A 23572-nucleotide genomic window follows, 5' to 3' on the forward strand; every position below is an offset into this window, starting at 1 on the left:
ATCTGAATCTGAAAAGCTCAAATTATGCTAACTATTACAGTTGGGGGTGAAGATGAGAGAAAGCAGCCAATCAGAATTGCAGTGTAAGAATTGTGTCCCTTAATTATGAGAACTGCACCCACATTCATAAGCTTTTACAGTCAATGATTTTTATATTACAGCTAATTTCCGGTGTCTCATCCATTGGTGCTAGGAAGCCACACACCATCTTCAATTTCAAAATCTGAAAGCTACTTAAAGAGACAAGGCTGCTGAGCTCTCAAAAACGGATATTTGTGGAAAAAATTATTAACATATGAAAGCCCTGCAGGAGATTCTTCAGAAAGGCAGGAAAGGAAACTATATTCAAGACATGTGTAGGAGTTTTTTTACCTGCAGAGATGTTAAATTCAGCTTCCCCCAAGTCTCTCTGTCAAATCCAAACACAATTGCATTGGCCAGTCCATGAAGTGGAGCAGTAATAACATGTAGGAGCGTCAGGACAAAAACAGGATGGTTAGGATCAAATGCATTGTGCAACCTAATATTTGAAAGAAGGAACAGAAATCAATGAACAAATTCTTTTACTATACTTATAAGAAACATAAGGACTAAATTTTCTTATCAATTTACATCTGACTAAAGGGTTATTGTTCTTGGTGGAAGAGGTCAAAGACAAAATAAAGGGAGATATTTCCGGAGCATTGATACAATTAATGTCTAAAAATTAAACAGATATCAGTTTTCCAACACTCACTGTGGCCTGATTAATTCAAGTACATTTCTGAATAAAGACACCAAAAAATTTCTTTAACATCACTCGAAGTATAAATAATGATTAGCCAACAGCTTTGTGTATAAATAGCACTTCAAACTTTGAGGTTCATGGTAACGGATGATCTCTTTAATTTGGCTCATTTAATAGCTCTTCACTGATCATCAACACAGGGTCACCTCAAGGCTGCATAGTTAGTTCCCTCTTCTATTCCCAGTATTAGAATGTAGCCAAGTTCAGCTTCATTCAACGGAATCTATAAATTTGCTGACAACACCACCATTGTTGGCTGAATAATTGGAAACGATGAATCAAAATGCAGGCTGAAGATAGAAGATCTGGTTGGGTGGTGCCAGATCAACAATCTTTTTCTCAATGTCAATGTTATTGTGGATTTAAGGAAAGGAAGGCACCTCTCTGCATTGATTGGATGGAAATTAGAGGGTTAGTACTTTCAAGTTCCTGAGGGGTTCACATATTGGAGGATCTCTCCTGAAGGCAGCACATTGAGGCAACTGTAAGGAAGGTATGGCCTTCTATTTTCTAAGAAGTCTGAGGAGATTTGTCATGCTGTCCAATACTTTACCAAACATCTACAGTTGTACTGTGAAAAGTGTAGTAGCTGGTTGCATCATGGCATGATATGGTATTTTGAGTGTCCAAGAATGCAATAGGCTACAGAAGGTAGCAAACATTGCTAAGTCCATCAAGACTTCTGACCTCCTATCCACTGAAGACATCTTTATGAAATGCTGCCTCAAGAAGGCCCCCATCACCCTGGTCACATTTTTTTTTACTGCTTCCTTCAGTAAGATGGTACATAAGCCTGGCAGCATCTCTAAGTTCAAGAACAGGTTTTCCAACAGCCATCAGGCTCTTCAACCTCCCTTAAATCATAAACGACAAAAAGACCTATTGCACTATTATAATACCACTTTTTTTTTGCACTACTGTATAAATATTTATATATCTTTTATATTTTGCTATCTCTTTCTGTGTGGTAATTTAATGTATACTATTGAAGTTTGTTTATTTTAAACAAGGTGTCTGTTTGGCTGCAGCAAGTTAGAATTTTGGTGCATATGCACATAGTATTTTGTATATGCCAATAAGCTCATTATCATAATTCAAGATTCTTTTATTGTCATGTAATAAATTAAAAAATGAAATATTACACAAAATTCCCTTTAGTCTATCGTAAGGTAGATAAAGGTTCATCATCAGCACAAATTGCCTGGCGCCCCTTACTGCCAGAGAAAGAGAAGCAAAAGAGTCCAGCCAGAGTCATCAAGTGTCCATGGATTCACCTCCAGCACTTCTGCTGCCTGCACAGCCACACAGCTCCAGTCCAAACCATCGTCAACCTGAGCTCCAGATCCAAACTTCCAACGCGATCAGGAACTCTTCAACGCCCTCGGCATCCTTTCACATCTCGGTACTGATTCTTGGAAATCCTTCAGCCAATCTCGAGCTCGTCTCCAGCAGTCTGCAGCCTGGTGTGAGTCCCTTGACTACAGTTGGCAGCAGCACACAACTTGTGTGAGTTTCTCGTCTCAAGTCACCAACAGCCCGCTCCCCCTGTGTTTTTCAGCCTCAGCGTCCCTCTCTGGCCCCTGTCCCATGGGTCATCTCCTCTGCTTCTCCTTTTCAAATGGGGAGGGGGAGTGGTCTACCTGTTTTCTGGTGCCCTGCTTCCCCAGAGTCTGCCACACCTCAAGGCCGCTGCCGAACACAGGTGTCGCCATCTTGGGCCCAGACCCTGTGGGCGCAGGATTTTAAAATAAAACTAAAAATTAACTACTGAAAGACAGATTCTTATACATAAGGATTGGAGAGTAACAATGGCAAATAATGATCCCAAAGTGAGATATCAGAACATTTTCATGAGATCACAAAAGATTATTTCAATGAATCTTGAAATGGAATAATTGGACAGAACATCCAAAAGAGCATGAACTACCCCTTCTTAACCACAGTGCTGTAGACTTGTTATAATTTCAATGAAAATTATAAATCAATCCTGAATTAAATTAACTTGAAAGCTGCTTTTATTTTGTGTTCAAGGCTGAAGACGCTGCAGTAAAGTGCATCCCTTTATGAACAAAATACCATTACGACTTTGCTTCCTATATTATAATTATAGTTACACTTCTAAAATGCTTCATGGAGTTAAAGAGCTTAATTTACCCCAATGTCATGAAAGGTGTAATATAAATGTAAGTCTTTTCATGAGTTGTGTACCAATAAAAGGTGAAATGCAACAGTACAATCGGTAACAAACATAAATCATTTGTTTGTTGGCCTCATCTGTTTGCTCCTTTGCACAGAATTTGAAAAATATGCATGCATTGAGAATATAATTAGAAATGTTACTTTGGGATGTATTTTCAAGGTTTGAGTACAACTTAATACAGCAGAGTTTCCTTGGAAAACATCATCCTGAGGTAGGAATGTAGTTACAAGATAAATATTTGATGATTAGGTACTCTATCCATTTCCATTAATGACTAAACAACAAAGTATTTTATTGTGCACAAGCAAAAATTGGCAAGTGTCAAAGTATAGTCAACCTGCCTTTGCATCATTTAATCCTTTATTAAATTTAATAAATGTTCAAAGTAGATCAATGCATTATAAGCAAAGCAAATTTACCATCAAGATGGATATGAGTTTACATTTTATCAGAAACATGCAAAAACTACTGGCTCAGTTTAAATGCACATCCTTTAAAGCCAAATTTACAATGGCATAAGGAGGTGGAAGTTTTTAACTTCTGAGTACAATTGGATTAAATAAATTCATACTTTGTGCATATTCTCCATTTTAATTGATAGCAGTAAATAAACATACTTATAAAAAGATTTAAGATACTTTTTCATGTATCAGTAAATGGAATGATAAAAACACTAAACCATAGAAAACTCCTGCACTTGCGTACAAGAGCTGATTAAACAACCCTACTGGGTGCCTGTAGTGTTGCTTCGGAGAGGCATAACATCTACTTCTGAAGACCACCTACATGCTTAGATTAGTTTTTTTTGAAGTTAAGTGCTTGGCCTTTTGTTACAGATAAGCTGCCCATTTTCAAAATGTTTGCTTGGGCTTTACTTTCTAAAGTCTGTGCCACTCAAGCTATTTTGTTAGTCAGAACAAAAAAAAAGGGTAGTCATTTAGGAATGCCCTTCAACCAAATAGCCAGTTGAATAAGTGCAAATGCCTTTCTCCATTTGAAGCAATGCATTTTCCTGTGGCTAACAAGATTTGGATTCCACAGTTTCTTTTTACAACATTAAAGTAGGTTAAAAGATCTTCAACTAATTTACCAAATGAGATTTAATTGTGTAGAAGCAAGTGAAAGAGCTGCAGGAACCCACCAACTTAACTATATAGATGCTATGATTTTGACAGTTTGAAAGTGTTCTTGCCGTTGTTGTCGAAAAGATTTACACTCCCAAGTGCTAAGCATATTTTAGACCAACCCAGACACAAAAATTATACAATGTCATCAAACAATGCAACAGCTACTCTACCTGTCAATAGAGAGTAACAATAGAAAACTGGATTTTGCACTCATTATGTTTAATCTTGTGGTGAAAAAAAATCACACCATCCTTTAGAATTGCATGCAACCACCTCAGGGTATTTATTAATCCATTTAATAACGTAGGCAATTATATAAATGTGAAAGCAACTTAAATTACATATATGCTTGATCCAAATGCAAGAGGTTAATTTCTTGTCAAACAAAGTATAAATTAGTTCTCAATCTAATGCCACGAGCACATCCTCCATTGTCCTTTATTTAAAATATCCAATCAAAATCCTACCAAAACCTCTCTACTATTAGCATCATGTACATTAGTCCACAAAGGAAAATTTTAGTTCTCTACTTTGCCAGATCCCAATATAAAACTGTGCCTAAACATACTGAGATCTCTTTCTTTCTTTGGCTTGGCTTCGCGGACGAAGATTTATGGAGGGGTAAATGTCCACGTTAGCTGCAGGCTCGTTTGTGGCTGACAAGTCCGATGCGGGACAGGCAGACACAGTTGCAGCAGTTGCAGGGGAAAATTGGTTGGTTGGGGTTGGGTGTTGGATTTTTCCTCCTTTGTCTTTTGTCAGTGAGGTGGGCTCTGCGGTCTTCTTCAAAGGAGGTTGCTGCCCGCCGAACTGTGAGGCGCCAAGATGCACGATTTGAGGCGATATCAGTCCACTGGCAGTGGTCAATGTGGCAGGCACCAAGAGATTTCTTTAGGCAGTCCTTGTACCTCTTCTTTGGTGCACCTCTGACACGATGGCCAGTGGAGAGCTCGCCATATAACACGATCTTGGGGAGGTGATGGTCCTCCATTCTGGAGACGAGACCTACCCAGCGCAGTTGGATCTTCAACAGCATGGATTCGATGCTGTCGGCCTCTGCCATCTCGAGTACTTCGATGTTAGGGATGAAGTCGCTCCAATGAATGTTGAGGATGGAGCGGAGACAACGCTGGTGGAAGTGTTCTAGGAGCCGTAGGTGATGCCGGTAAAGGATCCATGACTCGGAGCCGAACAGGAGTGTGGGCATGACAACGGCTCTGTATACGCTAATCTTTGTGCGGTTTTTCAGTTGGTTGTTTTTCCAGACTCTTTTGTGTAGTCTTCCAAAGGCGCTATTTGCCTTGGCGAGTCTGTTGTTTATCTCGTTGTCGATCCTTGCATCCAATGAAATGTAGCAGCCGAGATAGGTAAACTGGCTGACCGTTTTGAGTTTTGTGTGTGCGATGGAGATGTGGGGGGGCTGGATGTCCTGATGGGGAGCTGGCTGATGGAGGACCTCAGTTTTCTTCAGGCTGACTTCCAGGCCAAACATTTTGGCAGTTTCTGCAAAACAGGACGTCAAGCGCTTAAGAGCTGGCTCTGAATGGGCAACTAAAGCGGCATCATCTGCAAAGAGTAGTTCACAGACAAGTTGCTCTTGTGTCTTGGTGTGAGCTTTCAGGCGCCTCAGATTGAAGAGACTGCCATCCGTGCGGTACCGGATGTAAACAGCGTCTTCATTGTTGAGGTCTTTCATGGCTTGGTTCAACATCATGCTGAAGAAGATTGAAAAGAGGGTTGGTGCGAGAACGCAGCCTTGCTTCACGCCATTGTTTATGGAGAAGGGTTCAGAGAGCTCATTGCTGTATCTGACCCGACCTTGTTGGTTTTCGTGCAGTTGGATAACCATGTTGATGAACTTTGGGGGGCATCCGAGGCGCTCTAGTATTTGCCAAAGCCCTTTCTTGCTCACGGTGTCGAAGGCTTTGGTGAGGTCAACAAAGGTGATGTAGAGTCCTTTGTTTTGTTTTCTGCACTTTTCTTGGAGCTGTTTGAGGGCAAAGACCATGTCGGTAGTTCCTCTGTTTGCGCGAAAGCCGCACTGTGATTCTGGGAGAACATTCTCGGCGACACTAGGTATTATTCTATTTAGGAGAATCCTAGCGAAGATTTTGCCTGCAATGGAGAGCAGCGTGATTCCCCTGTAGTTTGAGCAGTCTGATTTCTCGCCTTTGTTTTTGTACAGGGTGATGATGATGGCATCACGAAGGTCCTGAGGCAGTTTTCCTTGGTCCCAGCAAAGCTTGAAAAACTCATGCAGTTTGGCATACAGAGTTTTGCCACCAGCCTTCCAGACCTCTGGGGGGATTCTATCCATACCTGCTGCTTTGCCACTTTTCAGTTGTTCAATTGCCTTATATGTCTCTTCCCAAAGAAAAACACCACAACAAATTAAACCTGAAATAGCCATTTAAAGAAATGGTCCTCTGTGCAGGTTTAAAAACATTTCTAGGGGTACATAAAAAAAAAATAACTGACACCAGTCAAAGGTCTTGGAGATTGGAGCATCATTCTCTTGAATGGACAGTGAAGAGGATGATGGATAATTTAGTGAAATCCACTTAACCACATTAATTCCTGGAAGGTGTGGGAAACCTCATGATAAGTGCTGAATCAATAAAGCAGAAAGAGGCAGGGGTCCATTGTAACAGTTACCACTAATTTGATAAATGCCTTAATCATCAGGTTTAAATCAATAATTTAACAAGCCTTTAATCAGAATAATTGTGTTCTTGTATCATTTCGGATTATTTCTTAATTACCTATGTGGAAATAACATCGAACAAGGCTGCTTCATCCACCTCTGGTCCACAGATCATGCAATAGCCTTGACCGTCCACTCCATCCTGACCCACCTAGAGAATGATGCCTCATATGCTAGGCTGTTGGATCACTGACTTCAACACGATCGTACCAAAGAGGCTGGTGGATAAGATGCCCTTGCTGGGACTCAACTACCCTCTATGCAACTGAGTTCTGGACTTTTGATAAAAGACCACAGTCTGTATGCATTGGCAGCAAAACCTCAACTCCTATCCCGCTGAGCACTGGCGTACCTCAAGTCTGTGTACTTAGCCTGCTACTGTTCATACTGCTGACTCATGACTGCACTGCCAGATTCAGTTCCAACAAAATTATCTAATTTTCAGATGATTCCACAGTAGTTGACCTCATCAGCAACAAGGATGAGTCATAATACAGAGAGGATGAAAGGCTCGTAAAATGGTGTGAGAACAACAACCCAAGTTTCAATGTAAAGAAGTCGAAGTAGATTATTGTGGACTTAAGGTGGATGAACGTCAACCATTCTGCACTACATATCAATGGTTCCTAATGAAGAACATGGAGAGCACAAAGTTCCTTGCTGTGCATACAAGGGACGACCTATTCTGGAGTCACAATACTTCTACTCTGCTTTGTCCCCCCTGGTCCAGTCCCTTCCCAGGACATTTCACATGCTCTTCACTTCAACAACTTCCAGTTCCATGAACTTGATCACCTCATGTTACCATGGACATCCAATCCCTATACATGTCCATTCCCCATACCAAAGAGCTCAAAGCTCTTCATTTCTTTCTGGACAACAGACCCAACTGGTCCCCCCTCCACCACCACCCTCCTCTGGCTGGCAGAACGTCTTCACCCTCAATAATGTCTCCTTTGATTCATCACACATTATCCAGGTTAAATGGGTAGCCATGGGTAACCGCATGGGCCCCAGCTATGCCTGCCTTTTTGTTGGCTATGTGGAGCAATCCATGCTACAAGCCTACACAGGCAAGGCCCATCAACTCTTCCTCTGCTACATCGATGCCTACTTTGGTGCTTCCTCATGTAGCCATGATAAGCTTGTTGACTTCATCCACTTTTCTGCCAACTTCCACCCCAACCTCAAATTCACTTGGTTTGTCTCTAGCAACACTCTCCCATTCCTTGATATCTCTGTCTCCATTTTGGGAGACAAACTCTCAACAGACATCTTCTACAAACCCACAAACACCCATACTTACCTCAACTACCCCTCTTCCCACCCTGTCCACTGTAAGGATTCCATTCCATTCTCTCAATTCCTCTGTCTCCTAGGACTTCCATGCCAGATCATCAGATATGTCCTCCTTCTTCAAACAACATGGTTTTCCCTCTATCACCATCAACTCAGGGCTCACCCGCATATCTTCCATTACCCGCGTACCTGCCCTAGCCTCCTCTTCCCCCACACATAAGGACAGGATTCGTCTTGTCCTCACCTACCACCCCCTCAGCCTCCACATCCAATGCATCCTCTTCCACCATTAACTATTTGATCCCATCACTAGACACATATTCCTCTCTCTACCTTCTGCAGGGACTGCTCCCTCTGTGACTCCTTTGTCCACTCCTCCCTCCCCACCAATCATCCCCTTGGGACCTACCCCTGTGACTGCAGGAGATGCTGCATTTATGCCCACACCTCCTCCTCCACCACCATTTGGGGCCCCAAACTGTCCTTCAAAATGAAGCAACATTAAACAAGTGAATCAGCAGCAGTCATCTAATGCATCCGGTGCTCCCGTTGTGGACTCCTCTACATCAGAGAGACTGGACGCAGATTGGGACATCACTTTGTTGAGCATGTTGGATCTGTCTACTGCAATAATATGGATTTCCCAGTGGCCACCCATTTCAGTTCTCCATCCCATTCCCTTTCTTACATGTCTGTCCATAGTCTCATGCACTGCCAGACTGAGACCACCCGCAAATTGGAGGAAAAACACCTAATCTTCTGACCAGGCACCCTCCAACCGATGGCATTAATATTAACATCTGGCTTTCGCTAACCCATCTCCTCACTTCTTCCCCTTTGCCTTCCCCCAGATCTCTCCCTCTCCCTTCCTTGTCTCCTTTTGCACAAATGTAATAAATTCTCACCTCATCCCTTATTATATACAACCAATACTTTTTGTTGGTCTAGATTCCTCCCCAGCCAGCATTGTCTGAATTCTGAGACTTTATAAGATTTCCTGCTTCTGGCTCATTCCTTGAAGAAGGGCTCAGGCCTGAATGTTGGCAATATAGCTTTGCTTTTTTTGGATGTTGAAAAGATTGGCTGAGTTCCTCCAGCATTTTGGTGTGCTTTTACTTCAATCACTGTGTCTGCAGACTTTCGTGCTTCACTCACCACATCTCCACATTAATCAGAAAGCCGCAGCAGTGCCTACACTTCTTAAGGAGGCTGAGGAGGGCAAGGCTATCAGCCTCCATGTTGACAACTTACTGCAGGAGCACAACTGAGAGTGTCCTATCTGGCTGTATGGTAGGAGCAAAGCATCAGACTAGACATCTATGCAGAGAATCATGAAAACATTCAAGAGGATCATTGGGTCTCACTTTCCTCTATAGATGACAGTTACTGCAAGTGTTGTCTAAAGAGGGCTCAAGGAATTATAGAAAACCCTTTCCATCAGTGCCATTAAGAAGGTGGTACAGATGAGCTAACAGGGCTGTCCCTTGTCTCCAGCACTTTCTGTCTTGGCTATTGAGCACTTGGCAGAGGCAATGAGGCAGGACCCGGAGATAAGGGGTTTTATGATGGGTCAGACAAGCCACAAAATTAATCTTATGGCAGACAATGTAATCCTATATTTGACAGATCCGATCAATTCCCTTACTAAATTACAGATTCTATTAAAAGCTTATGATGAACTTTCAAAGGTGAACTGGGGAAAAAGTGAAATCATCCCAATAACAAATTTTAATTATATTGAGTATCAGCAAACAAGTTCATTCAACTGGCCCTTGGGTAGCATCAGATACCCTGAAATAATAGTGGATGATGATCTCCAGAATTTATACAAACTCAATTATGTCCCACTATTTAGTAATATTGAACAAGACTTGAGTAGGTGGATGAACTTACCCATCACTCTAATTGGCAGGGTCAACTGTGTAAAGATTAATATATTGGCAAGATTGCAGTACCTTTTCCAGTCCTTGCCAATTTTATTACTTCAAACCTTTTTTAAAACCCTTAATAAGCATGTTGGGCAATTTATTTGGAATTGTAAGGTACTTAGAATATACATGGTGAAGTTGCCTAGTTTCAAAAAGTATTATTTGGCGGCCCAAATGAGATTCATTTCTTCATTTTTTGAGAGGGTCGATACTCCCTCCTGGGTACAAATTGGATTTCATTCTCTGAAAGAGAATGTGTATAATGATTTCATGTATAAATGAAATTCCAGAATTATAGCCTGCAGAACAGACAAGCCCATTTTAAAACACTGAGTTAAAATATGGGGTGAGGCCTGTGGAGGCTCTGGACTGAAAAGTGGATTGTCATTGAAGATACCTTTAAGATAAAATGAATTTATATGCATGACTTTGGATAATAAAATTTTGGAAGCTTGGCATCATAAGGGGATACAATGTCTGGAGGATTTTTATGAAATTTCATGTCATTTGAACAGCTGAAGAAGAAATATGACTTGTCCATTAAGACCTTTTTTTTGTTACCTTCAGTTGCGAACCTTCCTTAGTGCCAATTTGGGCCCTGATATGACTCTAATGGGACTTAATGTAAAGGAGAAACTACTTCATGAAGGAAACGTATGTTTATTTCTAGAATGTATTTTTTTCTTGCTCACACCAAGACACAAGAGAAATTTGTCCGTGAACTACTCTTTGCAGATGATGCCGCTTTAGTTGCCCATTCAGAGCCAGCTCTTCAGCGCTTGACGTCCTGCTTTGCGGAAACTGCCAAAATGTTTGGCCTGGAAGTCAGCCTGAAGAAAACTGAGGTCCTCCATCAGCCAGCTCCCCACCATGACTACCAGCCCCCCCACATCTCCATCGGGCACACAAAACTCAAAACGGTCAACCAGTTTACCTATCTCGGCTGCACCATTTCATCAGATGCAAGGATCGACAATGAGATAGACAACAGACTCGCCAAGGCAAATAGCGCCTTTGGAAGACTACACAAAAGAGTCTGGAAAAACAACCAACTGAAAAACCTCACAAAGATAAGCGTATACAGAGCCATTGTCATACCCACACTCCTGTTCGGCTCCGAATCATGGGTCCTCTACCGGCACCACCTACGGCTCCTAGAACGCTTCCACCAGCGTTGTCTCTGCTCCATCCTCAACATCCATTGGAGCGCTTACACCCCTAACGTCGAAGTACTCGAGATGGCAGAGGTCGACAGCATCGAGTCCACGCTGCTGAAGATCCAGCTGCGCTGGATGGGTCACGTCTCCAGAATGGAGGACCATCGCCTTCCCAAGATCGTGTTATATGGCGAGCTCTCCACTGGCCACCGTGACAGAGGTGCACCAAAGAAAAGGTACAAGGACTGCCTAAAGAAATCTCTTGGTGCCTGCCACATTGACCACCGCCAGTGGGCTGATAACGCCTCAAACCGTGCATCTTGGCGCGTCACAGTTTGGCGAGCAGCAACCTCAGAGACCGCAGAGCCCACCTCACTGACAAAAGGCAAAGGAGGAAAAACCCAACACCCAACCCCAACCAACCAATTTTCCCTTGCAACCGCTGCAATCGTGTCTGCCTGTCCCGCATCGGACTTGTCAGCCACAAACGAGCCTGCAGCTGACGTGGACTTTTTACCCCCTCCATTAATCTTCGTCCGCGAAGCCAAGCCAAAGAAGAAGATTTTTTATTGATGAGTGAGAGCCCAAAGCCAGGTTTGCATAAATCTAGGGTGAGATGGGAGTGAGATTTAGACACAACAAGTGATGGACAACTCTGGTCAGATGTCAGGGAGGTTTGTTGGCTACTATCAATGCCAGGTATAGATTAGTCCATTATAATCTTTTCCACCAACTGTACCTCACCCCAGAGAAATTACACTAGTATAAACCTGAAATATCATAGATCCTTTTTACATTCTGCCTGGCTTTGCACGAACGTGAGGCCCTTCTGGTATGACCAGTAGACCCAGAGCTTTGTCTTCTGGGGAACTTTACTGCAGTTGGAAGATTACTAACTAATTCTCAAATTAAATTCACAGAAACTGCTTTATGTGTAGCCAGGAAATGCATAGAGGTAACATGGAAGTCTAACTCCCATCTACTCATAGTCTACGGAGATGAATAGTTGCATTCCACTTGAAAAGGTCACATACAAGGATATAGCACCTTCCTAAAAATCTGGCAGCCTTAGTTAGAGAATATTGGTACCTCACTGGCGCCAATATAGAATTATGATTGCTACTGGCTCGCCAGTAGACCTCTGTAAAGATTTTAACAATGTAGTATTATTGTGTCTCCATATGTTTTACTGTACACACTGACAATGGGATGATTTTTTTTTCTTTTTCTTCATTCTTTCTCTGTTTAATAGGACATATAGAGGGGAAGGGGTGCAGGGAGGAGTTTTCTTGATGTTTTATATTTGGTATGATTGTTGATTGTTAAATATATTAAAATAATAAACAAAATATTACAAAACAAAAAGGTGGTACAGAAGTATCAAAATCAGGACTGTCAGGCTCGGGACAGCTTCTTCCCATATGCTATGAGACTAATGAACCGTATCTTGTAACAGTGTAAATTGTCCCAAGTATTTATGTATTTTATTTATGTGATCATTGTTTATCATGTGATTTTGTGTGCACTGTATCATCAGGTTTTATATATACAATCAGATGATAATAAATTTGAACTTGCTTCCATGTTCCCTAACCCGCCTTCAACAATATCCCAACTCTGATACAAAGAGGAATTATATATGGATTCATTAATTGACTTTTATCTATACTTTTTGTAATTAAACCTAGAATTGAATGGCTATTTGATTACTTCCTTTAACAACTTCCAAGTTACATATTTTCAGAACAAACACATCACAGGGTGGTAGAGGAGCTGCAGTTGGTGCACAAATTCAACATTGTCAGCACCCAAAGTCAGGGTTGTTCTCGAGTCCCTGGCAGTGTGAGGCAGTGGCTCTACTAGCTGTACCATTGTGCCACCTACAGAGGATGCTGGACAGTTGGCAACGACTCACTGTGCCAAAGGCCATTTCTATTTTCTGACTTACTAAACCTGACTGCATCCTTTTGCATTTCACTGCGCAATTTATTACTTGCTTTTATATAATCCCTACACTTTTATTGAGATTATTAAAAAGATTATAAGTAGCTGAAGCCCAGTTATAATTCTTGAGGGATGTTTGCACAGCTAAATTAATATATTAATTTGGGCTTTTGGATTATTAACACATCAGGAAACAGAAGATCAAATCCCACCATGATGGCTGGAGAATTTAAATTATCAAGAATTTGTAAGGTAATGGCGACCATGGTGACTGTAGGTAATGGCAACCATGAAGCTATCAATTTGTTGGTTAATCCTCTTATTCACTGCAAATTAATTATTCCCTTGACCTGAGACTGCACCTTAGATCAGACTCTCCAACTAAATTGGCTGGATGTTCTCACTCAGTCTGGCCAATCCAAACATTGTGATCAACTCCTCCTGCCCTCTGAAATGACCTCGAAATTCACAGTTGTATCAAACTGCTATATTTAAACTAAACGACATTTGATTCATACCAGGAAAAGCTGATCTCTGTCCGGTGACCTTGCAAAATTCTCTGTATCAATGTCCAATGATTAGAGTTATGCCCTGCACAAGGAAAAACTATTATGGTTGTCAGAAATCAATAATTGTAGTCCAAGGATATCAGTGTAAGAATCTCAAGGCAGTGCCCTAAGTCTAATTATCTTCAGCTACTCTATCAATGACCATAATATCAATGTCATAAGATCACAAGTAGGGATGTTCACTGATGAGTGAACAATGTTGAAAGCCATTTGCAACTCCTCAGCAAATGAAGCAATGCCTGCCTGCATGTTGCAATACCTAGACAATATTCAAGCATGGGATGATAAGGGAGAAGAAACTTACATTAAATTGCTAGCCAAAATCCACCTATGGTTGACATTCAATGCATCACAGAGTCTCTCACCATCAATATCCTTAGCAGAGCCAGCCACATAAGTATCATCTGCAACATGTGACTGACCTCCTGACATCTCATGGTGCTTCTACCATTTACAAGGCACAAATTAGAAGTGTGTTGGAAAACTTTTATTTTGCCTGGAGCACCAACTCTGAAAAAGCTTAACAATAACCAGGACAAACTAGCCTGCTTGACTACAAGCCCATCATCCATGGTAAACAACAACTTCCTTTAAAAAATCAGCAAAGGGTGGCTAAAAGGTAAGCAAGGATATTCTTTAAAGTATTAGGCAATGGGAAATGTTATTCTCAGAGGGCCTACACACTGCAAAGACTTAACATGCAAATATAGAGAGCAATAAGGACAGCAAATAGTATACAACAATTCCTAATTAGATGTGGACTGAATACAAGAGGAAATATATTAATTTAGCCTTGCTAACATCCCTCAAGGATTATAACTGGGCTTCAGCTACCTATAATCCTTTTAATAATCTAAATAAAAATGCAGAGATTATATAAAAACAGGTAATAAATTGTGCAGTGAGATGCAAAAGGATGCAGTCAGGTTTAGTAAGTCAGAAAACAGAAATGGCCTTTGGCACAGTGAGTCGTTGCCAACTGTCCAGCATCCTCTGTCCGTGGCACAATGGTACAAGTGGAAAGAAATCTTTCTGCAATAGTATGGTTACTGTCCTGTAACATTGATTGTGTACTTTTTTGACCTGATTTTAGGATAAATTTACTTGTGTTGGAATGAATGAAGCAAAGTGGTGCATACCGATTACTAGGAAGAGGGATTTGTCCTATGTAAAGATTGAGTAGATCTGATCAAAATTCCCCTTTCATTGAGAAGAATAAAAAGATCATAAACAAAATTTATCAGTGGCTTTGATGGGTAAATACTGAGAGTATTTCTCTGGATGAGTTGTCTAGTTCTAGGCATATAATATATTATGAATATGGATGACCCAGAACTGAGCTGAAGAGAGATTTCTTCATTCCAAGGATGGGAATCATTAACACAAAAACAGAAATATTGTCAGCTGAGCAGCATATGAGGAAAGAGAAACCAGTTAACGTTCTGAAAACAGAATAGCAGTAAATTATTGTATCAGTTTAAACAGGGAAATAAACTACTGGTTTTCAACCATAAAATATCTTGAGTCTCCAAATTTCACTCCATATTTGGTTCTCCCAAAACCTACCGACCATATTTTAGTGTATTGGAATGACAAGTAATGTTACTGCAGCACCAAAATTCCTATATCATATTGGCAACAGATTCAATGTAATCTGGATCTAAAAAGTCATATCTGTGAAGGCAGACAGAATGAGGTGAAGAGACATGGTTGCTCAGCATCTCAAGGTAGTATTTGACAAGGTGTGGCATCAAGGAGCTTGAATATACAGTAAAACCCCTGGTATCTGGAATTCAAACAACCAGCAAAAAAAAAGGTAAAAATACACAAGTTTAACATTTTAAAAGTGAATGTTCTCTGAAGTAACACATAAACCTTTGGTGAAAATTGGAGCAAATATTCAGCCAGTGGAATGCTTTGGTTGTGCTTTTCTTGTAGCAGCTGTTTGAATAAAGTTGTGTGAAACAGCAATGGCATCATGCAGGATGAAGAGCTGGCTGATGTTGCTCGATGCTGAGGTGATTCTCTTAAAGAGAATCCTTATCCCTGCTTAGTAAGTCAACGCCAGTCAGAGCCTTTATCTGTAAATTTGTGGGGGGGAGGGTTCAATTATCTCTAACGTTATTGTTTGTCTTTCAGGCGACTCCGTGGAGGAACCTGCAGATGCAGCGATGGTTAAATGTTTTCAAAGAATGTGACTGAAAATAAAGTATATTGCTTTAAGTTTTATATATTCATGCAAGTGAAATTTGTTCAGTATAAGTACAATGCCATTGTTAGAGCATGTCTCAAGTAACCGGAAAAAATACTTATCCGGCATCTAGTAATCCCCCATGGTTGCCGGATACCGGGGCTTAACTGTATTAAATTGGCATCAAGGTTAAAATACACTAATGCAGTAAAATTCCATTAATCCTGTATGCTCAGGACTTGGTAGTGTGTGAAGAGCAGATTTCCTTAATGATTGGATATCACTCAGTATACTGAAAATACTTTCAATAAAATATATCACATGGAAGAATAATACAATTTTCAGTGAATCTGGTATTTAAAGGGAGATAGGAAACAAGGTCCTGGTAAGATTCAAAGGAGTGTGGGAAACAGAAACTTTGGTCAGTGGACGTGAGAATGGGAACAAGGGCCCTGGGAAGCCGAAGAGAGCTTGGGAACAAGGACCCCAGAAAGTGGAGGGGAATGCAGGAATAGGGCCCCAGTGAGTAAAATAAAGCATAGGAATCAACACCCACTGAGCCAGGCGCAGAAACATTGGAATGTTGAAATAATTGGATAGGAGATTATCAGAGTTTTACCGTAGTTGGAATCATACCTCACAAAAAGGAAAATTGTTGTGGCTGTCAAAGTAACTCATTTCATCCCCATCATATAATTACAGAATCTCCTCAAGGCAGTGTCCTAGATCAGCTATTTCCATCAGAATCTCAGATTTCTCTTTACAACTCTAGAAAATGAAGCAGGCCAAGACCACATGCAGCAGAACCAAAACAATAGTCAGGCATGGGATGGTAAGTAACATTTACTGCCACAAAAATGCCAGAAAATGACTATCTCCAATAAGACATCACCATTACCATATTCCCACCATCAATATTGTACCAATGATGATAAACACAACCAGCCTTGTGGCATAATAAATTGACCACAAGAGCAGGTCAGGGGCTTGGTATCCTTTGGTGAATGACTCACCTTCTGATACCTCAAAGCCTTTCCACCAACTACAAATTAGGATTATATTGGAATGCTCTTCCCTTGCCTTGCCAACAACTTTCAAAAAGATTGACATTGTCAAAGTTTGTCAAAAGCAGCCGTTTTGATCAATCACACTAAACATACACAGAGGCTGCAATGCACTGATGTACAAAATGCACTGCAATTACTCACCCAGGCAACCCCGATAGTAATTTCCAACCATTCTTGATTTGCATATATATCCTGATATGAATCTTATATGCTGTGTGAGTAATTTTACCAGATATAGAGCTTCAAAAAAGCAGCTCATCACTACCTTCTCAAGGGCATTAAAAATGCTCAATGAATGCTGAAATTGATAATGACACCCAGATCCAGAAATATGCATTAATGAAAAATAGGAGTTAAAAGTACGAAGATTATGGAAACTTTTGATGGCCAACAATACAGACTTGGACTTCCCTTTAGTTCCTTATAAAAGGGAGATCTTCACAGTATATGCCTCCGTCCCCCACCCCATGAAGATTAGAGATGGGATTCAATGTTGTCATGTGATTTTATGTTATTTTTTTTAGAACAATAGCAGTACGTGAAGGAAAGAGGCATTATTCAAGGAGGATGGCCCCAAGAACTAATTTCTAAAACTATAGAATATATGGACATTATTAATCTATTTCTTATCTTTTGAAAGACAGGATGTTAAAAAGTACCATGAAAAATAAACTGGTACTTTTTAAAATGAGAAATGTTTGCCTTGAATATTCTCTTATTATACAATGTAGAAGTGAAACCTTATAGCAAATGTGCAATACTTATGACTAATTATTTTTGGGTGGCGAAGTGACAATTACAAGAATTTATTGGTTATCCTATAGTTAAACCTGAAAAATTAAAGTACTGCAACTAAATGTTCATTTATGTTTACTCTACTGTACTTTACCTAATTTCTGAAAGATGTCCAAATACAAAATTATATATTTTGTCTTTTTAAAATGTTATACAGGTTGAGCACCCCTTATCTGAAATGCACGGACCATAAGCTGGGCCCAGTACTGAAGGCAGTGAACAGCACCTCTATACGAACTTACAGCACCCTCACCACCCCCCTACGATTTGCTGGCCACCACTTTAAATAGACTTTTACCATCCTGGCAGTGGTGCAACCACTCCTGGGAGCCGAATTCCTGTGTACCCACTGCCTGCTGATAGATTTGAAAGGGCAGTGTTTGGTGCATGCCAGAACTTTCAAATGATGCCCCTAGGGGAAGCCAGACTATCGTCCTCCCACCTCGACTCCATCATGCTGTCCCACAACACTTACACATGCATCCTGGTGGAGTTCTCCACAATCATCGTGCCACAATTCTCCTCTATGGAACCAAAGCACGGGGTAAGGCACAACATCCACACTGAGAGTTCCCCGCTCCACATCATGGCGTGCCGCCTTCTCCTGAAAAACCTGCCCTCGCCAAAGAGGAATTTTTTTTAAATGGAGGAGTTGGGGGTAATGCGGTGGTCGGACAGTCCCTGGGTTTCCACCCTGCACATGGTCCCGAGGCAGCAGGAGGGTGGAGGCTATGTGGTGACTACCAACACCTCAACGAGGCCACCACACCAGACAGATAACCTGTGCCCCATATCCAAGACTTTACTGACAACTTACAAGGGGCACGGGTGTTTTCAAAGGTCGATTTAATCATGGATAATCATCAGATGCCAGTGCACCCCAAGGACATACCCAAAACTACCATAATCACCCCTTTCAGCCTGTTTGAATTCATGAGGATCCTCTTTGATGTTAAGAATGCTTCTCTAACCAAATCAAAAGGAAGAGGCTATTAAATTTACTGAAAAAAAGAAAAAATTGATATAGCATTCATGCAGGAAACACATCTAACTGAAGTGGAACACAAGAAATTAAGGAGAGACTGGGTAGGGCACGTAACAACAGCATCATATAACTCAAAAGCCAGAAGAGTAGCTATATTAATCAATAAAATGTACCAATCAAAATAGAAGAGGAAATAAAAGATCCAGCAGGGAGGTATGTAATGATCAAGTGTCAGATATATACGGAATTTTGGAATTTGCTAAATGTATATGGACCTAATGAAGAGGATCAAAAGTTTATGCAAGATTTATTTTTGAAGATTGTAGATACGCAGGGGAATATACTAATAGGAGGGGACTTTAACCTTAATTTGGACTCAAAGATGGATAAAACTGGACAAAAGACTAGCAGTAACCAAATTTATGGTTAAATCGATGCAGGAAATGCAACTTATGGATATATGGAGGAGACAACACCCAAAGGAGAAGGAATACTCATATTATTCGAGTAGACACAAAACATACTCAAGGATTGACCTGTTCCTGTTGTCAGCCCACATCCAAGGGAGAGTTAGGAAAATGGAATATAAAGCTAGATTGTTATCTGATCACTCACCCCTGTTATTAGCAATAGAGCTGGAGGACATCCCACCAAGAACGTATAGATGGAGATTAAACTCCATGCTACTCAAAAGACAGGATTTTAGAGAATTAATTGAGCGACAATTTAAAATGTACTTTGAAATAAATACGGAATCAGTAAAAGACAAATTTGTATTATGGGATGCAATTAAAGCTTTCATCAGAGGGCAGATAATAAGTTACGTAACTAAGATGAAGAAAGACTACAATCGGGAAATAGAACAGCTGGAAAGGGAAATAGTAAGTACAGAAAAAGAACTAGCAATAAGGGAAGATGCAACAAAAAGAGAATTGGCGGGCAAAAAAATAAAATATGAAACACTACAAACGTATAAGGTGGAGAAGAACATAATGAAGATAAAGCAGAAGTATTATGAGCTAGGAGAAAAAAGGCACAAAATACTAGCTTGCCAGCTTAAAACAGAACAAACTAAAAGAACGGTATTGGCAGCAAGGGAAAAGGACAAACAAATTACATATAACCCAAAAGAGATCAATGAAAACTTCAAGGAACTCTATGAGCAATTATATTGAGCTGAGAACAAAGGGGAAGAAGACAAAACAGATGAGTTTCTAGCTAAAATTGAACTACCGAAATTGCAAGAAGAGGAGCAAAACAAATTGATAAAACCATTTGAAATAGAGGTAGTACAGGATATATTAAAAAAAGCTATCGAACATTAAAACGCCTGGAGAGGACGGACTCCCAATAGAATTCTATAAAACATTTAAAGACTTATTAATTCCTCCTCTCCTGGAAGTAATGAACCAGATTGAAGAAACACAAAACATGCCAGATTCATGTTCTTCTTCTTTGGCTTGGCTTCGCGGACGAAGATTTATGGAGGGGTAATGTCCACGTCAGCTGCAGGCTCGTTTGTGGCTGACAAGTCCGATGCGGGACAGGCAGACACGGTTGCAGCGGTTGCAAGGGAAAATTGGTGGGTTGGGGTTGGGTGTTGGGTTTTTCCTCCTTTGTCTTTTGTTAGTGAGGTGGGCTCTGCGGTCTTCTTCAAAGGAGGTTTCTGCCTGCCGAACTGTGAGGCGCCAAGATGCACGGTTTGAGGCGATATCAGCCCACTTGCGGTGGTCAATGTGGCAGGCACCAAGAGATTTCTTTAGGCAGTCTTTGTACCTCTTCTTTGGTGCACCTCTGTCACAGTGGCCAGTGGAGAGCTCGCCATATAACACGATCTTGGGAAGGCGATGGTCCTCCATTCTGGAGACGTGTCCTACCCAGCGTAGTTGGATCTTCAGCAGCATGGATTCGATGCTGTCGGCCTCTGCCATCTCGAGTACTTCGATGTTAGGGATGAAGTCGCTCCAATGAATGTTGAGGATGGAGCGGAGACAACGCTGGTGGAAGCGTTCTAGGAGCAGTAGGTGATGCCAGTAGAGGACCCATGATTCGGAGCCAAACAGGAGTGTGGGTATGACAACGGCACTGTATACGCTAATCTTTGAGAGGTTTTTCAGTTGGTTGTTTTTCCAGACTCTTTTGTGTAGTCTTCCAAAGGCGCTATTTGCCTTGGCGAGTCTGTTGTCTATCTCGTTGTCGATCCTTGCATCCAATGAAATGGTGCAGCCGAGATAGGTAAACTGGTTGACCGTTTTGAGTTTTGTGTGCCCGATGGAGATGTTGGGGGGCTGGTAGTCATGGTGGGAAGCTGGCTGATGGAGGACCTCAGTTTTCTTCAGGCTGACTTCCAGGCCAAACATTTTGGCAGTTTCCGCAAAACAGGATGTCAAGCGCTGAAGAGCTGGCTCTGAATGGGCAACTAAAGCGGCATCGTCTGCAAAGAGTAGTTCACGGACAAGTTGCTCTTGTGTGAGCTTGCAGACGCCTCAGATTGAAGAGACTGCCATCCGTGCAGTACCGAATGTAAACAGCATCTTCATTGCTGAGGTCTTTCATGGCTTGTTTCAGCATCATGCTGAAGAAGTTTGAAAAGAGGGTTGGTGCGAGAATGCAGCCTTGCTTCACGCCTTTGTTAATGGAGAAGGGTTCAGAGAGCTCATTGCTGTATCTGACCCGACCTTGTTGGTTTTCGTTCAGTTGGAAAATCATGTTGAGGAACTTTGGGGGGCATCTGAGGCACTGCCTCCCCTCCTAGGTCAGACCATACTGCCCGGACCAGGCCCGGGGCCGCCGCTGCTTTCCCTGTGCCCGGACCGGGGCTGCCTCCTCCTTCTTTCTGCCCAGACCGGGGCCTCCGCCTGCTTCGCTCTGCCGAGGCCGGGGTCACCGCCTCCCCCTCGCTTCTGCCCGGATCGGGGCCTCTGCCTGCCTCACTCAACCGAGGCCGGGGCAGCCGCCTCCCCCTCGTTTTTGCCCGGATCAGGGCCGCCGCCGCCTACCTTCTGCCTGGACCGGGGCCGCCGCCTCCTTCTTTCTGCCTGGACCGGGGCCTCCGCCTGCTTCGCTCTGCCGAGGCCGGGGCCATCGCCTCCCCCTCACTTTTAAATGTCCCTCTTAAATGTCCCTTTTGAACCACCATCCCCGGCAATACATTCCAGGCACCCACCAGAGTACAACAGCGATAATTACAGTAATACCACCAACATTGTATAGACCAATATCTCTACTTAACTCAGATTATAAGATAATAGCTAAACTATTAGCAAACAGATTGGCTGAACTGTGTACCAAAAATAGTAAAACTAGATCAAACTGGATTTATTAAGAAAAGACAAACAACGGACAATATCTGTAAGTTCATTAACTTAATCCATGCAGTACAAGGAAATAAGACGCCAACAGTGGCAGTTGCTTTAGACGCAGAGAAAGCCTTTGACAGGGTAGAATGGAATTATTTATTCAAAGTACTACAGAGGTTCAACCTACCAGAGAAATATATTAATTGGATTAAAGCATTATATAAGGGACCAGTGGTGAAGGTGACAGTAAATGGATATATATCAAACCAATTTAAATTAAGCAGGTCAACTGGGCAGGGATATCCACCATCTCCCTCACTGTTTGCATTAGCTATAGAACCCTTGGCAGAACTGATAAGAACAGAAAGTAAAATAAAAGGGATAAAAATAAAAGAGAAGGAATATAAAATCAGTCTATTTGCAGATTATGTCATAGTATACTTAACAGAATGAGAATTATCAATAAAAGAATTATATAAGAAACTGAAGGAATATGGAGAAGTATCGGGGTACAAGATCAACGCAAATAAAAGTGAAGCGATACCAATGAAAAATTCGGATTTCACAAAGTTTAAGAAAGAATCACCATTTAAATGGCAAACAAAAGCAATCCGATACCTAGGTATTAGATTAGATAATAATCTAGGCCATCTATACAAATTAAATTATCAGCCATTAATGAAGAAATTACAAGAGGACTTAGAACATTGGAAAGATTTATTACTAACACTGATAGAAGGGTAAATTGCATTAAAATGAATATCTTCCTAAGGATAAAATACCTATTTCAATCGTTACCAATTCCCTTAACAGAGAAATTCTTCAATGAGATAAAGAAAATAATAAGGAAATTCTTATGGAAAGGGGGGAATCCGAGGGTAGTGCTAGATAAATTAACAGAATGGTACCAACAAGGAGGCTTACAGCTACCAAACTTTAAGAATTATTACAGAGCAGCACAATTAAGATACCTATCAGATTTTTATCAAACAAGGGAAAAACCAGATTGGACCAGATTAGAGCTAGATAAAATAGGGGAGAAGGTGCCAGAACATATACTATATAAGTGGGATGAAAAGCTGGTGCAACATAGGAGTTCATCAGTACTGCACCATCTGCTCAACATTTGGAAGAAGATTCATGTAAAAAGGAAAATAAAAAATTACCAACTACCAAAATTATTATTGATGCAAAATCAACTAATCCCTTTCACAACAGATAACCTTTCCTTTAGAGAATGGGAAAGAAAAGGGATCAAAAGAATAGAAAATTGTTTTTTTGGGAAATAATTTATTATCTTTTGAACAAATTAAGTATAAATATGGTATAACTCACGGTACAATGTTTGCATACCACCAACTGAAAACCTATTTGAAGGACAAATTGGGAAGCAGGCTGAGGTTACCAGAAGGAAGCAGCTTTGAATATGTGATTACAGACACAATGATAATTAAAAGATTTATAACAAACATGTACATCAAACTGCAAGAGAAAGAGAACGATGAAATAAGCTGTAAACC

At 41.1% G+C, this 23572-nt stretch overlaps 1 protein-coding gene across 8 annotated transcripts in view; it reads right to left on the reverse strand.

Moving 5' to 3' along the window:
* The window catches only part of LOC138738687 (cyclic AMP receptor-like protein A), a 233758-nt gene that overhangs the window by 29816 nt on the left and 180370 nt on the right, over window positions 1-23572 (reverse strand). For 7 of the 8 annotated variants that reach the window (XR_011341679.1, XM_069889385.1, XM_069889384.1 and 4 more), the window contains one exon: window positions 373-520. Coding sequence is in view for 7 of the 8 variants with exons in the window: in XM_069889385.1 (XP_069745486.1) it covers window positions 373-520 (148 nt within the window). In the remaining variant the exon portion in view is untranslated. Of the gene's footprint in view, window positions 1-372; window positions 521-23572 lie in introns of those variants that run through there. The other variant, XM_069889389.1, reaches the window with a different exon arrangement.

Source organism: Narcine bancroftii, chromosome 7 (genome assembly GCF_036971445.1).
Source record: "Narcine bancroftii isolate sNarBan1 chromosome 7, sNarBan1.hap1, whole genome shotgun sequence".
Lineage (NCBI taxonomy): Eukaryota > Metazoa > Chordata > Chondrichthyes > Torpediniformes > Narcinidae > Narcine > Narcine bancroftii.